This window comes from Coloeus monedula, assembly GCF_965178545.1.
Source record: "Coloeus monedula genome assembly, chromosome: 8".
Classification (NCBI taxonomy): domain Eukaryota; kingdom Metazoa; phylum Chordata; class Aves; order Passeriformes; family Corvidae; genus Coloeus; species Coloeus monedula.
Window position 1 is genome coordinate 25,190,051 of NC_138788.1, and position 15,772 is coordinate 25,205,822.

The 15,772-nt window shown below is 59.8% G+C and overlaps 1 protein-coding gene across 6 annotated transcripts in view; it reads left to right on the forward strand.

The window, feature by feature from the left end:
• Positions 1–15,772, forward strand: part of KCNIP2 (potassium voltage-gated channel interacting protein 2) — a gene marked incomplete at both ends in the record, with an annotated part of 41,996 nt that overhangs the window by 15,043 nt on the left and 11,181 nt on the right. For 2 of the 6 annotated variants that reach the window (XM_082286487.1, XM_082286489.1), the window contains one exon: positions 12,381–12,483. The exons of the other annotated variants lie outside the window; for them this stretch is intronic. In XM_082286487.1, the coding sequence (XP_082142613.1) occupies positions 12,381–12,483 (103 nt within the window). Of the gene's footprint in view, positions 1–12,380; positions 12,484–15,772 lie in introns of those variants that run through there. 6 annotated transcript variants of the gene reach the window in all.

Sequence of the window (15,772 nt, forward strand, 5' to 3'; positions counted from 1 at the left end):
CTCCTCCTCCTTGCTGGATTTGCTCCTGCCCCCCTCGCCTGCCCGGTGGTGGGGCGGTGGGTGCCTGCGGTGGGTGCCTGCGGTGGGTGCCTGCGGTGGGTGCCTGCGGTGGGTGCCTGTGGTGGCTGCCTGCGGTGTGCCCGCAGCACGGCTGTTTTGTGTTTCCCTCTGCAAGCACAGCAGAGCCCTCGGGCTGCACTTCGCTGTGACAGCACATCCCATGTCAGACCCGCTGCAAATCCTGACTACTAATAGCTATGCAAATTACCTCATTAGCTGCCTTATTTATTTTCTCTGGCATCACGTTTTCAGCACTTCCCCCAGACCCGGAGGCTGCGGTTTCCCCGGGCTGGGAGGAGGCAGGAGCAGAGCAACAGCACGCGGGGCTGGCTGGGCTGAGCCTTCCTCTGGTGGGGGCTGCGGTGCTGGGATCCCACGGAGCCACCCGCCCCGATGTGGCGTGTCTGGAACCAGAAGCTCATGGCTCCTGAAGTGATCCCTGCCGCCGGCTTCTCCCTCATCGTGTCCTGCCTCTGGGGTGAGTCCTGCTGAGCTCTCCCTCGAGCCAGGACCTGCTCTTTCCCTGCCAAGCAACTGTGGGTCTGGCATTGCTGGGATATGTATGCCCTCCATCCCAAAAAAAGGGTGAGTTTGAATTATTTAGATAGAGAATAGAGCATTTGCTCAGTCGCTGTGGGCTTGAGTGGTGGGTTGAGGCTTGGCACAGGGTCGCAGGATGTCCTGCATCCTTCCCACTCTGATTGTCCTTCCTTGGTAATGGAAATTTTCCTCCTTCCCTTCCTGATTGCCCTTCCCCATTACTGGAAATGTGCCTCCCACCCTGACAGCCCTTCCTCCCTGAGAGAAATGTTGGCATCTGCTTTCTGCCAGCCACGGGATGACTCCAGAGAGCCCAGAGATGCCTTGGCCAAGGTGGCCCTTGGCTGGGACCCTGCTCTGGTTCTCTCACTGGGGGGAGGGGGGGGGAGGGGGGTGGGTAGCCCAGGCTGAAATACTTTGAAGCCCAGGCACCATCCAGGGCTGGCACAGGCAGGAACAGCCTCCGACCACCAACCCAGCATGGTGCCCCTTGGTGATGTGCACGTCACAGGGCATCCTTACCCGTGCTGGACGTGCCTGCAAGGACTGCTCGTTCCTGGCTGCATTTTCTAGGGGTGTTTATGTGCCCATGACACCTGTGACAGCGAGTCAGACTTTGCATGGACACCAGGGGACCCACATACTGGTGTGATGACTAGTATAAAGACCTTGATTCAGCCACTCCATGGGCTTGTCACCACCATGCTGAGCTGCCTGCAAGCATTGTGTCTTCTCCCCCCACACTCTTCTGTTTATCTTTTATTTCCCCCCTTCTCTTGGCGGCTGTGCTAATGAATATTTCATGGCCAGGAAGCAGCGTGAATTCCCCCGGCAGCTCCCTGCATTCCCTCGGCAGGTACCGGCCCGGTAATCGGTGGTTTAGGAAGGATGTACCTGCCAGGAAGCCATCTCGGGAGGAGAGGACCTGGGTAGGGAAGGAAGCAATGGCTCTGGTGTGGGCAGCTGTGTCGTGTCCCCCTTTCTCGGCGGTGCTGTCACTGTCTCTTCAGCCTCCAAGGGACTGCCAGCGGACCGTGGCGGCCGCATGGCCTTTACGGTTCCCGTGCATCCTCTCACAGGCGTGCAGGGCCACGCTCCAACACAACAGCACGTGTCCCCTCCTGTCCCCCGTGTGCCATCAGCTGCCACAGCCGTCTGAACGAGCCGTGTCCCCGGCTCACCTCCCGTGGCTCCACCGCTCTGCTGCGCTGTACCGGGGCTCCTCTCAGCGTCAGGCAGCAGCACCGCGGCCGCACGGAGCGTGGGGCACGGAGCGTGGGCAGTCCGTGTCCCCACCCAGGGCATCACAGGTGCGTCTCATGGCCTGTACTGCCTGTCCCGGCTCCTGTGCCTCCAAGCTGGAGGTGTCCCGGCACAGTCCGCAGGCAGGCATGGGACTGGGGCAGGGGAGTGCGGGACAATGTTGGTCTTCAGTCTCTCTGAATTTGCCCTTTATCCCCTACAGCGGGGAGCTGGGCTGGTCCCCAGCACAGGCTCGGCATTAAGAGGTGTGGGCAGTATCTCCCTTTGCCAGGGTCTAGTGGGGGGAGCATGAGCTGGAGACAGAGCCTGGAGCTATAGTCTTCCTCCTTCCCATTGCTGCAGCTCCAGCAATGGCATGTCCCCTTTGGGGGCCCAGCAGGTGCTCTGGGGGCACAGGCTACTCTAAGTAACTTTTTGGGAGATGATGTCCTTTGCCCCACAGTGAGGCACTGTGGGGATTGGAGTTCACCTGAGGCTGCAGCTGGGGCAGGGGCTGGGGAACCACTGGCCTCCTTAAGCAGGGAGCAGGTCTGGGAGAACCACAGGCTGGGCTGTCGGGCAGGAGGCTGGTAGGATGTACCCTGCAGTGGCACCCGTGGTGGATGTGACCCAGGTGGGGTCTTTAGCAAGAAAAGTTGTGTAAGGGTGGGCTCAACAGCTGCCTTGTGGCTTGCTTTTGATTTGTGCTGAATTCCTGCTCGGCTTCCCAGAGAGGAGCAGGGTCGGTGATCAGGATGGCCAACATCTGCTGCTCCGGAAAGGGACAGGAAATCCCCTGTCCCGCATGACCGTCACGACCAGGGTGCACAGGATGGCACTTGCATGTCTCACCCGCCCGGGACATGCTGGGATGGAGCAACTTTCCCTGTCAGATGGAAACTGGCTTTCAAGGAGCTGGATATTGGGGTTTGGGATGGATCTGCAAACTTTGTTTGCTGTCACGTACTGTGGGCTCTGGCACCCTCCTGTGGCTGTTCTGTCACCTGTCCTGTATCCCGCGGGCCTTTGGGATGCGGCAGCTGCCTTGGTCTGAGCTGTGCTGGCTGGTCCCCGTGGACATGCTGCGGAGCTGCCCCTCTCCCCCAGCATTGGGGACGGTGTGCATTTGCAGGATCTGGCCTTGCATCACACAGCTCACGGGACCTGATCACTGCAAGAAACTGTCCCAATGTGTGTTGTTGGGTTGAGCCAGGAGCAGAGCTCCTGGATACTTTGGGGTATCTGAGGGTCCTAAACCCCAGACCTGTCACTGGAAAGTGGCAGGAGTGGACTGGTAACTGCCGGCTACCCAAATTTCTGAACTTTCAGGTGGGGGGCAAGTGGTTCACAGGGGTAGATTCAGTCAAGGTGTTGCATTCACAGATTATCTCTACATCTGTGTCTCTGACTGCTGAGCTGCTCACTCTGCCTCAGCTGGCCTGGATTGTCCCCTTCCCCTTGTGACATCGATGTCCCTTGCAGCCTTTCCCTGGCCTGGGGCTTTGTCGATGCGAGTCCCTGCTGTGCTGCGTGTTGTGCCTTTTTTAGGATCTCTCCAAACCTGGCTCAGCAATGCAGTGACCAGTGCAGCATCCCTTGCTGCTGGTGCCCCCCATACTGGGACACTGTCATACCGTGGTGTGGAGACACTCTGTTGGGCAGCTGCTCCCCTTTTGCAGGGTCATAGCCTGTGTAAGACGGGGGGGCTTGGTTTGGAGGGAATGACCCTTCTTTTGGGGAGCAAGGGGTGAGGTTCCCTATGCCAACCACAGTTCAGGGTTGGTGGGAGGTGGTGGTGCTCTTGCCCCTTCCCTTAGGGCTCCTTCTTGAGGTATTAGTAGGGACTGGACAGTCTGGCTGTTCCTGGCTGTATCATGGCTCCACCCTCTTTTCCATCCCCCAGGGAGTAGAAGCTGTAATTTCCATCAGGTCCCTTTTTGTACACTTCCTTTCCTATTAATAAGAGATGAAATTTATGAGATTATAGAGCCTGGATGGATTCAGAACTGATAGAATCCTGCTGCTGTGGGGTGTGAATGCACTGTAGAGAAGGAATACACCTGGGAAAATGGGACTTGGGGAAGGGATGTTGTCTTGAGTGTGCACAGACCATCTCAGGCTGGCTCTGGGAGCAGGGAAATCCCACTGCCACCACACTCCAGTCTGCTGGCTCTGGCATACTGTGTAAGTTAGCAGACCGCTGACAGGCTGAGTTTTGGACTGAGGAGCTCTTAGCCTGGGTGGTCTTGGAGTCTGACTCCTCTTCCTCTTATCCTTGCACCCATCCTTGTCTCCTCCCCGGTGTGGAGCCAGCAGAAGTGGATGCCTGGAGATGCAAGACACTTGCAGGGCAGAAGGACTGATGCCCAGGGATGCAGGATGCTTACAACACTTGATAGTGGGAGTGGATGGCTGATGTCCAGGGATGCAGGATGCTCTCGGTGCCGGCTTCCCTCCGGAAGGAGCATCCTTGCCTGCTCTTGGAGAGAGGCGGCCCTGGGATGCAGCGGTGCCTCATTGGTCAGCGGGACCTGTGGAGTCTGCGGGTTGCCATACCAACCTGCCTCCGGTTCCCGGCCAGCCGGGGCGTGAATTGCCGGGTCGAGCTGATGCCAAGGGGCGGATCAGGAGTCAGGGGCAATCCGAGGCTCTGCCAGCCAGGGAGGCGTCCATCCGCCTCTGCCGGAGAACTGGCTGGCATCACCGGGCTCCCCGGCACCCCGCATCACCCCGACGTTGCTCCCCGCCGCTCCCCGCAACTTTGCGGCACGGAGGGGGCCGGCGGGCGGGCACGGCCCGGGGGGGCGAACCCAGACACCCCGCTCCCTCTCAGCGGTCAGCTTTCGTGAGCCTGAGCCCCGGGAGAGGCATCGCCGCCGAGCCTTCTGTCCCACTGCCCACCTGCACTGGAGCATCCCCGCGCAAAACTTCCCGCTGCCCGCCGCCGGGGAGCGGGGCCGGCGGCTGCCGCGCTGCCGGGCGCTGCCGCTGCCCGCTCCGCCGGGCTGGACCGGGCGCCGATGCCCGCAGGCTCGCTCCGGCCAGAAAGGTTCAGTCCTCCACCGGGCATCGCCCGCTGCTCGGAGGAGCTGGGGGGCTGTTTGGCAGCCGGGAGGGAGTGCGGCTGGGTCCCTCCCCAGCGCTGGGAGCTGGAGCCATGAGCCACTGCCAGCAGCGCTGCAAGAGGCAGCTGGGCCGGGTGATCCGCTTCTTCTACCAGTTTGTCACCGGGACTCTCTCCCAAGGTAGGTGCCGCCCTGGGGGACACGGGATCTCTGTTATGTGAGAGGGGGTGTCTGTCGGGTGATCTCTGTGGGGTCATTTGGGGAGGGGAGAAATGCTGTTTAGGTGCTGAGTGCTTCAGCCTCTGGCAGAGGGGTTGTACTGAGCTCCGTGTGGAGCAGAGCTGAAGACGGTTCCAGGAGGCAACAAAAGCCCCTGAAGGCCCCCTGTGGCCCTGGGGTGAGGGGAACGTTTTGTTTGGGGAGGGGACTGATGCAGAGTCGAGCATGAAAGAACTGCAGCTGGTCTGACTGTTCCCTGACATGTCAAGGAATCTGACTCCTCTGGGGCTGGAGCTGTGCCCTCCATCTAGCTGGGCAAAGAAGCCCTGGGTGTGCCCCATGAGCCAGGGCACGGACACGCCCTGGTGCCTACATCTACCATGCTTTTGTCCTGGGATGCTTGGTCCTGGGGACAGAGCTGCATGCTGTGTGCTCGTGGCAGGACCCCTCACCCCTGTGCCTGGTCCCTGCACTGCCCTGCCAGCTGCCCAGAACCCCCTCCTCTGGGTGTGAACCCAGAACCACCTCCTAAACCCAGTGGGCATATCTTGTGGAGGTCATCATGCACCTGTGTATGCTGGGACTCTGGGTGCCCTACTCCTGCCCCTGTCCCTGTGTCCCTGTGCCGGGACAAAGTTGTCATCCCCATGGCCTTGCCCTGCAGAGGACCACTGGGCTGACCCTCTGGGCCCCGACAGTGCTGGGAAGGGATTCACTGTACCGTGAGTGCAGGGAAAGCCTTGTTAGGCCAATGTGGCAGCATCACGCCTCGGAGCAGGGCTGGGACTTGCACTGCTTTTGCCAGGACCCAGCCTGCCTGGGAAACCCCTCCCAGGTTCTGTCCCTTCCTTGCATGGGGAAACCCCTGGGTCTCCACAGCCTGTGCCTATCCTTGGGGCCAGAGAAATGCAGGGATAGCATGGAGATGCACTTGGCACAGCCCTGGAGGCTGCGATGTGGGAGCAATATTTGACCTGTGAGCCATGCCCAGCTGGCATGCTACCTTCCTGCCCACAGGGACATGAGCCCTGGGATGGAGGCTCCTGGTCAAAGCAGGGGACAGCTCCCCAAGCCCAGCAGCATGCCCGACTCTAGAGCCTGGGTGTGCCGCAAGCAGTGCCAGGTCCATCCCCGCTAGTTGGCTCCATTGGGTACCAGCCAACTTGCCCAGAGTGGAGGGGGCAGAGGATGAGTCAGCTGAGTCCAGCCCAGGGCATGAGGGGCAGAGCTGCAGGTGATGGAGCAAAGAGGGAATGGGACCTCAGGATGCTCCCGAACCCCACCACCTGCAAGGATGTCGTGCAGGTCCTTCTCCCAGTGTCCTGGGCTTTCCAGCTGGGTGCTATGGCATTGTTGCTGTAGCAGGTGTCCCCTGGGACTGGGTCTCTGGAGTGGCCATGTGTGGTGCTGAGCAGGACCAAGGGCTTTCCCTACAGCCCTGCTGGGTGTGCAGGGGATTGGGATGGGCACAGAGGGCATGGCTGGCTGTGGGGCTCTGACTACCCTCACCCTCTTCTTGGTGTTCTCCCAAGCCCTGGGACAAGCCAAAGTGGGGTGAAACCCAAAGCTGGGCAGCTGAGTTGGGTGTGGGATGTGGGGCTTGCACAGCCTTCTCCCCTCTGCAGCATCCCCTCTTCCCCAGCTGCTGCTCCAGTCCTTGGGTCACCAAGATACTGACCCCACTCCGGCTGTTATCCTACCCCATCATTCCCTTTTGGGGGGCAGTGACCCTCTGCCCTTCCTGCACAGGTGAAGGAGGTCCCATGGAGCTCACTGTAGAAGGCTCCGGGTGCCTGACCGGGTGGGCCCGGGGTAAGGGGTCCCCTGGCTGGGTGCCCTGGGGAGCTGGCCAAGGACAGGTCGCCAGAGGGGGAAAGAGAAATGACTCAATCAATTAACCAGATTAAAACTGTGACTTCACCTCCCAAAAATAGCATTTCACCAATATTTTAATGTGCTTATTAATAATCTGCTCACGCTCTGATTAGCAGCAAGGTAATAAGGGATTGGCTTTAACCTAAATTTAACTCTCCCTAATGGATGATGGCCCCGAGAACCAAAAAAAAGGAGAAATTCCTATCCATCAGGCTGGCCCCCCAGCAGGTCAGGAGCACCCAAGGGATCTGGGCAGCAGCTGCCCAGCTGTGCCGAGGGACCATCACCTCATTGTGGCCCAGCAGGTCCTATGGCACATTTTGTGGAGGTAGTGCCCTAACACCCTGCAGCACTGGGTGAAGAGCACTTTAGGGGTAGCTCTCATGGAGGGCAGGGGTGGCTCTCATGGAGGGCAAAGCCTGGCCACAGTCAAGATGCATGGTCCCCTCCTGAAGAGACAGGTCCCTTGACGATGGATGATTGCCCTGCTCCGTCCCCATCTGCTCCATCCTGCAGCTGGGGGCAGTTCCCCGTCCCCAGCTGCTGGTGGTGCTGGGAGGATGGAGACAGGGACCTGCTACCTGATGGCTCTGGGTGTTGCCCCATGTGTGCCCGAGGCATGCTGTGTGCATGGAGCTGCTTTTTGGGCAAGAAACCCCACTCCATGGCTTATTTATACACCACCCAGCAGGTGGCTGGCGGGAGGTTTAAATTTAGCCGTGTGGCAGGGCTGTGCTGCTGGCAACACCTGAGAGCCAGGGCAGGGGTGGCTGGGTGGGTATAACTTCATGGCTGTTATTGTTACAGCCCAAAGTAGGACAGGTGGCATGGACTCAGTGCCAGCCTGGGCTGCCTGTCCTGGCATAGCTGGTCCTGGGGCAATGTTAAGGGCCTGCTGCTCTCTCCAGTGCTGAGCCATGGGCACTTTGCCATCCTGTCCTGTGTCACCTGTGGATCCTCAGAGCAGCTGATCTTGGGGGAGAGAGAAGGGAGGGAGGGAGAGATGGATCTGGATGCTTGGATTCTGCTCCCTGAAAGGGGCACAGCTGGGGCAGCGCTGTACTCCTCACCCACACCCGGCTGGCCACATTCCCTGGCTGTGGGTGCAGGGTAGGGATGGGACATCTTGTATGCGAAGAGGGTTTGGGATGACACACTTGGGTCCAGCGTGTTCCTCAGCCATATATCCCATGGGGCAGCAGATAGGGCCAAGTGCTGTGAAGTGACCAGAAGTGTCTCAGGCATAGGTGCAGCTAATCCCACGTGGTTTGGGATCTGTGAGTGAGTGCGCCCAAACCCACCGTGGCACTGTCTAAATGCACCCAGCATCACAGAGCAGGAACCAGGCTGACTCCAGGCTGGGAAAAACAGATGCTGAACGCAGACATCCCTGGGGAGGTGCTGTTGTGGGACACAGAGAATGAGATACCAGTGCCTCTCTGCCAGACCCAGCTCTCCAGGATGGCAGAACTGCAAAGACACCTTCCTTCAAGGCCCCGTGTCTGGAGCAAGGACGGACACAGGCATCAGCAGAGATCCTGGCAGCATCATTCCCTAGGGAGCCCCGTTTCCAGGACTCCCAGCTTCACCTGTGGTGTGGCAGCAAGGGGCTGAGCCCTGAGGATCCCAAGGTCATCAGGGAACTCAGAGCAGCCCTTGGGCTGTGGTGATGCCTTGCTGGCCCCATGGCACTGAGACACAGCCACACGTGTAACGAGCCCCGTCTCTTCTCTGCCCCCTGCTTCCTTCTCCTGGCTGATGGTGCCACTCTCCCCCCGGGCCAGGAGGGTTATTTTTAACTGTTTGCCATGTGCTGTCTGAGCACAATTAAGGTAATTGGTTTGGGAGCCTGGCTCTCACACAACGCTCCCAATTACCTGCCTGCCTGCCCGTGCGGCCCCCCGCCTCCCTGCCCGCGGTGGCCGGCTCCTCTGGCAGGGGGACTGCCGGGACAGGGCTGCCCCAGATAGCACGGCGGGGCTGGGTTGGGGGCGCGAGCGGACACAGGGGATGGAGCCATGGAGAGGACATCCCTGCACAACGACAGCCTGCTCTATGCCTCCCTGATTGCCATCCTCCTCCTCATCTCCTATTGGTTCACCACTCGCTGCTTCAAAATCATCAGTGGCATTGAAGGTACGGGGCTGGGGACATGGGGGGACAGGGTGGCCCGCCCCGTCTGCTTCCACAAAACAAGTGGTGAGGCGAGCCACTTTGGTGTGGGAGAGGTGGATTGGGGACTCCCTCTCTGCCTCTCTGAGAGACCTCCATCTCCTCCTCAGCCACTTCATTTGTTCCTCCTGGCCCTGGTCCTGCTCTGCTGTGTGTGACAGCAGCCGGTGGCAGCCCCGGTGCTGAGCTGTGGCTCAGGGCTCTATCCAGGGCTGCTCCGGGGTCCACCATGCTGCCTGTCTCTAGGTACTTCTGCCCCTTGCTGTGAGATGGGGATGCAGATGGACTCTCTGGAGCCTCCCGCTCTTGTAGGGTGCCCAGGGCTCATGCTTGGGCCTCAATCTGCATTTTGAGGCTCTGGGTCCCTTTGGGCGTGACCCACATCTTTGGTCCTCAGCCGGTGTGCTGGGGAGCTCTGGGATGTGGTGGGGGTCCCAGTTTCCCCGGTGAAGGGTCTCTCCAAGCCCCGCTGCAGTGGGATGTGAGTGCCGGAGGTTTTCAGGGTGAGACTCCAAGGCAAGGAGCAGGGCAGGAGGGGTGAAACTGGCATCATGAGTCCGGGGACGTGCAGAGCCTCTCCTGCCCGGGGTGTGCATTACTCCATCCATCCGCGAGACTTCTCTCTGCACAGCTCAGCCAGGGCCTTGAGGCTCTTCGCACAGCATGGCCAAACGCTGACTGGCTGCAGGGGCAGGGAGCACCCCTGGGAGCAATGCCCCTCACTGGGACAGGGGGCAAAGCCCTGCCCCACGCTTCTGGTGGGGTATGTATGCTTTTGAGCATCCCCTGCAGGCAGCTGCGGGTCTGGCTCCATTGGTGAAGTCCCACGTGTGGTCCCATGTGTCTCCTCCATCCTGGGGGCAGCTCCAGATGGAGTAACATCCCCGGGGACCTTGGTGAGGTGAAGGGGTGGTCCTTTGTCACACCTACCTCATCTGGGGCTGCCCTTGGTCGGAGGGAATATGCTCTGGGAATATGCTCTGGGGAGTTTGGTGGTGCTGGGAGCTGGGCACAGTGTGTCACAGTGGGACACGGGACCAGTGCCAGGTGCCTGTGCTGGTCCTGGTGGGATTCTGTCTCATGCTGGCAGCAAACAGTGGAGGGTTTTATTAATGGCTCCAGCATGGAAATATGTAATCCTGACACGGTGGCCAGCGGGAGAATTATCACTGCTCTGCTGGGGAGGACGGCTGGCACAGGAGAGGCACAGGGGCAGGTGGGGAAGCTCCATGACTGACCTGCCACTGTGCCCTTCAGCCCCAGCATCCCACGATGCTGCCAGAGACACATGAGGGGCTGATGATGGCCCGTTCACATGGGCTCAGCAGGTTCCCTTTGCAGAGAAGCTGCCCTAAACTCTCTGGATCAGGCTGGAAGGGCTCATCTTCCTCTATGTTTGGCCAAAATTAGGCTGCAAAAATAGACTCATGGCCTGCAGGACAGGCATCGGCACTGGAAGCAGCTGGAGGCTTGAGGAGAGGATGGGTTGTAACTGGGGCTCAGCAGGAAAAGTGGCTTTAAAAATGCAGTTGACATCAGTGGGAAACCTCCTGCAGGAGTGCAACAGGTCTGTGCCGCCCCAGCCCAGAGGGATTGACTCGAGGGCAAAACTGGGAGGCAGACACATGAAATCCAGTCTCAGTGCCTGAAAACTCACCGCTTTCCAAGGAAAGGAAATGCCAGGTCTGAAGACTTTCAGCCTGAGGAATGTTTCCTGAGGGAAGACTTTCAGCTCTTTCCCCAGGAGGCCTCTGATGCATCTCTGTCATCTTCTGCTGGTGTTCGAACAACCTTGGGAGTGTGCCCCAGGTGGGCAGGAGATGCTGAGCCCGGTGGCATGGAGCCACTAGATAGCCAGGCTATGCCACGACCTGGGACTGACACACCAGCCCTCTCCATCCCCTGCCAGGGGACCAACCTGCAGCCTACTGGGCCGGTAATGGCGTTTCCTGGGAGACTGGTGTGGGGCAGACCTGCTGGGACCTCTTGCTGGGGGTCTGCTCAATAGCCTGGACATGGCCACCCCGCTGTAGCTGTGTCAGCTGGCCTTGCCCCCGGGGGAAACTGGGAAGGGTGGGGGGCAGCAGTGGCATGGGGGCAGCCCTGCTCCTGCTGGAGTTAAGACTGATCTTGCATCGTGTACCATGTGGGAATTATCCACCTGGAGATGGGCAGTGCCGGTGGCATCCCTGGGGGAAGACCACAAGGGGTGCTGACCCCTGGTGATAGGCAGTGACCACAGGCACCTGGATCCCCGGTGGTCCCTGTGGCTTGTGATCAAACAGCCAGGCAAGGGCTGGAGTGCTGTTAAAAAAGAGCAGGAGAACTCAGTTTAGCCCCATTGGCTGTATGTGGATGTGTGCTCGAGCCACATGGATGCCAGGGTCACCCTCTGTTTCCAGCTGCTCTGTGACCTTGGCTGGGCTCCTAGCCCCTGCATCTCCTCCTCTCCTGCTCATTGCTGCACCACTTGGGGGTCTGGCAGTGTCTTGGGCATCCTGCATCACAGCCTCTGCTCCCAGCCTGTTCTCCCAGACCTGCTCCCCATCTTCCCTTGGTGTTCCTAGCAAAACAGGCGGAGCCATCTGCCTGCTTGGAAATGGGGCAGTTGGAGTTGTTGCCCCAGACACTCTCCAGGAGGGAGATGTTGAGGTGTTCAGCCACGTTGGTCCCCGTGGGGCAGACACATGTCTGGGGCACAGAGGACAAACCTGAGTCATCCCCATCCTGGATGTTTTGCCAGTGCCCAGCGTCCTGCCCCTCCCCGTGTCCCCCCCTGGGAACCGAGTGCCTTTTAATATCTGTGGCCCGTTTCCTTAGCAACTGCATTAAGCAAATCGATGGAGGTGGTGTCATTGGAATGGGAGGGCATGCCTTCTTTTCCCCCCCGACCCCCCCATCCTCACCACCCCCCACGCCTCCCTCCACTTGGCCTCTCTCCACTCTTACTCGCAGGCACGGCCCTGCTCTGCCTGGGCTCTCGGCCGTGGCTCCCTGAGCCTCCCGCCACAGCCCCGCGCTGACCCCTCACTCGCCCATGGCTGATGGCGGGTGCCCCTGAGTAGGGGGTGGCAGCTGAACCCCCACTAGGGACACAGGCGGGTGTCCCTGGGATGCGGGGTCTGGCGGCTGATGTGCTGGGGTGAGGGGGCTCAAGGGCTGTGGTGGGGAGGGGTGGGGAGTGAGGGGCCATGAGACACCCCCACCATGAACCTGGAAGGCCTTGAGATGATTGCAGTGCTGGTGGTCCTGGTCCTCTTCGTCAAGGTGCTGGAGCAATTTGGCCTCTTCGAGCCTGTGTCCTTGGAAGGTAACGGGTGTGGGCGGTGCTGTCACCTCCGGGGACACGAGGGGCAGGTGGTGGGTGTCCAGAGCTGCCCCCGAGGATGCTCCAAGGCTGCTGCATCCATGAGAGAGTCCTGGGACATGGGGTCCGTCGGCTGCTTGTAGGGGCACAGGAGCAGAGCATCCTGCCTGTCCCATTGGCTGGGGATGTGGGGAGGGGACAGGGCAGGCAGGGTGTCTGCTGTGTGGTGGTGACTTTGATGTGTGCTGGGGTGCTGTGGGCTGGGACTGTGCGTGAGCATATATGTGGGCACTAGGGTGTTTCGCAGCCCCCCCACAGGAGCAAGGTGTTCCCAGAGCCTGTGGTCACCTCACCCTGCACATGAGATGTTGGACTCAGCACCAGGCTTCAGAGCAGCCAGGCTCAGGCAGGATGGGTGCATGCTGGGCTCCCTGTTCCTGGCTCTCCCCACCCTTGGGCAGGGTGGGAGGACACAGAGGGAGCTGTCCAGCTATGGATGGGCTGTGCGAGGCGCTGAGTGGTGTGCATGGGACGCACTTGGCAGAGTCTGGATCCACTCGGGGCACTCTGCTTTGTGCGTGGTGGGAGGGAGGTCAGGACTGCTTGCCTGGGTGCTCCCTGGGCTCCCAGGGTGATGGTTGTGTGAAGGGTCCCACCCAGCCCCTGCCCATGCCTGCACACCCCTCTCTGAAGGATGCCGCAGCCTGCCCGGCCCCTGGCGTCAGGGCATGTACAGGGTGAGGAGGAGGCAGAGAACTTCCTGGTCTACTGGTGCCCTGGGATATTCCGCTCTGTTTCTCCAGCACTGGCTCCCACATGGGCTGGATGTCGTGGTGAATGCTCCCCTCCACAAGCAGTGGAGCAGGCAGCACCCTGAGACTGCACCTACCGGTTGGCTGTGCCTGGGGATAGGGAGGGAAGGAGGGGGGCAGATCAGGGGGATCTCTCCCTCTGACCCTGTGAACCTGATCGAAGGACAGGAAAGATGGGTGGAAGTTTTCATTACTGCTTAACTGCTTGCTAAGTCCCTGTGCTCCAGCAGCAGATGCACTCCTAGGTGGATCATACCAGGAGGGAAACTGAGGCAGGAGCTGACCTAACTGACAGACACCCTGCCTTGTGAGTGCCGGGGGAGGGCATGCTGACTGTGCCCAGGGTGGATTCCCCCTCCCCAGTTCTGCTGGTGATTTGGAGGTGCCTCCCCCAGATGCTGCTTTACCCCTTCCCAGTGCTTTTGCTTCCCCATGAAGCTGCCCGAAGCTTTGTGCCAAAACCGGTGGCATCGATTGCAGCTGTTTTGCACCTCCCAGGTGCAGTGGAAAGAGTGGAGACAGAAAGCCCCCAGCCCCTGCAACAACCCTGCTGAGGGGCTCAGGACAAGGTAGGGGCTGCTCCTTGCCTTGTGTGGCTCCTCTGTTTCCTGGGGCACACTCCTTGTCCACCTGCAATTGACTTTTCCCTAGCATGGGCCAGAGCAGGACATCAGAGATGGGGCATCTTGTGTCCACCTTTGTCCCGGTCATCTGTCACCCCTCCAGAAGGAACAGGGGCATGCCTGTCCCCCTCCACCCACACTCTCTTGCTGAGGAGCTGCAGTTCCCTCTGGCTTGGCTGGAGATGTGCCCCAGCTGTGGGGGTGGGAATAGGATCCAGGTGCCCTGGATTGCCAGCAATTACTCCCAGTGCCTAAAGTGGCCCAGAGGAGAGGGAAACATGTCCCTCACTTGAGGGGCAGAAACTGGCTGAGGTTAAGCTGAGCCCTGGGCACTGTATGAGGAGTCCTGTGTGTGAATGGAAGTGGTTTGGGATGGGGGTGAGATGCTGTTGCATAGGTTACTTCCCCTCTTGACTCGAGAGGCAGCAGGTAGGATTTTGCTCTCCAGGGAAGGTCCCAGACAGTGTCTGGGGCTGGAAAATAGTGTGCCCCTCCAGGGGTTGTTTACAAGCCGTGGCTCGGTCAACAGTGACAGCCCAGAGACCGCAAAGAGCCTGAAACCAAACGCTAATGGCTCGGGTCTGCTAATGGACACCAGGCTCTGCCACCTGCTCCGGAGCCATCGATGCTGCCGGCCGTGCTTCCCCTGTCCCGGCTGCTGGCCCATGCTCTCCCTGCCCCATCCCTGCTGGTCCCCTGCCGTGGCTGTTTGTCTGCACAGGCTGTGCTGGTTGTATCCCGTGGATAGATTGTGCTGGGAGGTGTTGTGCCACCACAGTGATGGACTGGGAATGGAGCAGCTCCAGAGGGGACTAAGCCAATCTCTCTAAGCCTGGGGAATGGTTCAGTGGGAGCATCTTGCAACAAGATCCTGGGGCAATGCCAGGCTTGCTGCATTCCCAAACTCAGCTGGATGAGGCCCCAAGCACCCCATCCTTCATTTGGAGCTGGCACTTTGCTGAGAAAGGGTTTGGACAGAAGTGCTGACTGTCTGCGACCCCTTGTCCTGTCTGCTTGGCACTGTACCCCCTTGGATCCTGCCACAGGCTTGGTGGCACAGGCACAGCCATCGTCTGGCAGCAGCAATGGAGCATCTCCCATGAGTGCACTGTGCTCCAGGATCTTCAGGGTGATCAGTGCTGGAACTGACATTGTTTACCAGCTGGATAATCAATGATGGACTGTGTCACCCCACCTCCGCCCTGTGCCATTGTGCCTGTCCCCAGCCCTGAACATCCCTTGGCAGACCCATGTAGGAGGCTCTCAGACCCCTGCCGAGAGCCTGCTTTGGCCAAGTGCTCAGGATGGGGCAGGTGAAGAGAAACACTATCAATTTTGCCTCTTGAAGTGCAGCATCAATAATTCAGCACAGAGCAATCGGTCCTGGCTGGGAGGAGGGATGGCAGGAGGGAAAAGGCGGGAGAGCCACCCGTGTAGCCCAGCCACAGATTAATATTAAATGAAGTTGCAGATTGCTGTCGGCAGGATAATTGGTGCCTGCCCGGGGCTGTTCCTGCCTTAGCTGTTCAGGGTACGTGCTGGAGGGCAGGCAGGATTGGGGGTGTCTTGGAGAGCCCCCAACATGGGGTGTGCTGGCCTCTGCCTTCCTTGGAGGCTGCTGCTGCAGAGCTCAGGATACGGGGAGAGAAGCAGGGCTGGGAGGGTGCCAAACCCTTCCAGAATCTGGGGAGAAACAGGAGGGAGCAGCATCATGCCTGGGTGCCACTGGCACCCCAGACGGTGCCAGGAGGGTGGAGGCAATGAGCAGTATGGACACCTCCTCATGGCTGGCTCAGGGTGAGGGTCCCTCTGGAGAGGGGAGAAAGCAAGCATCCCCAAGGTGCTGGTGAGAGCAAA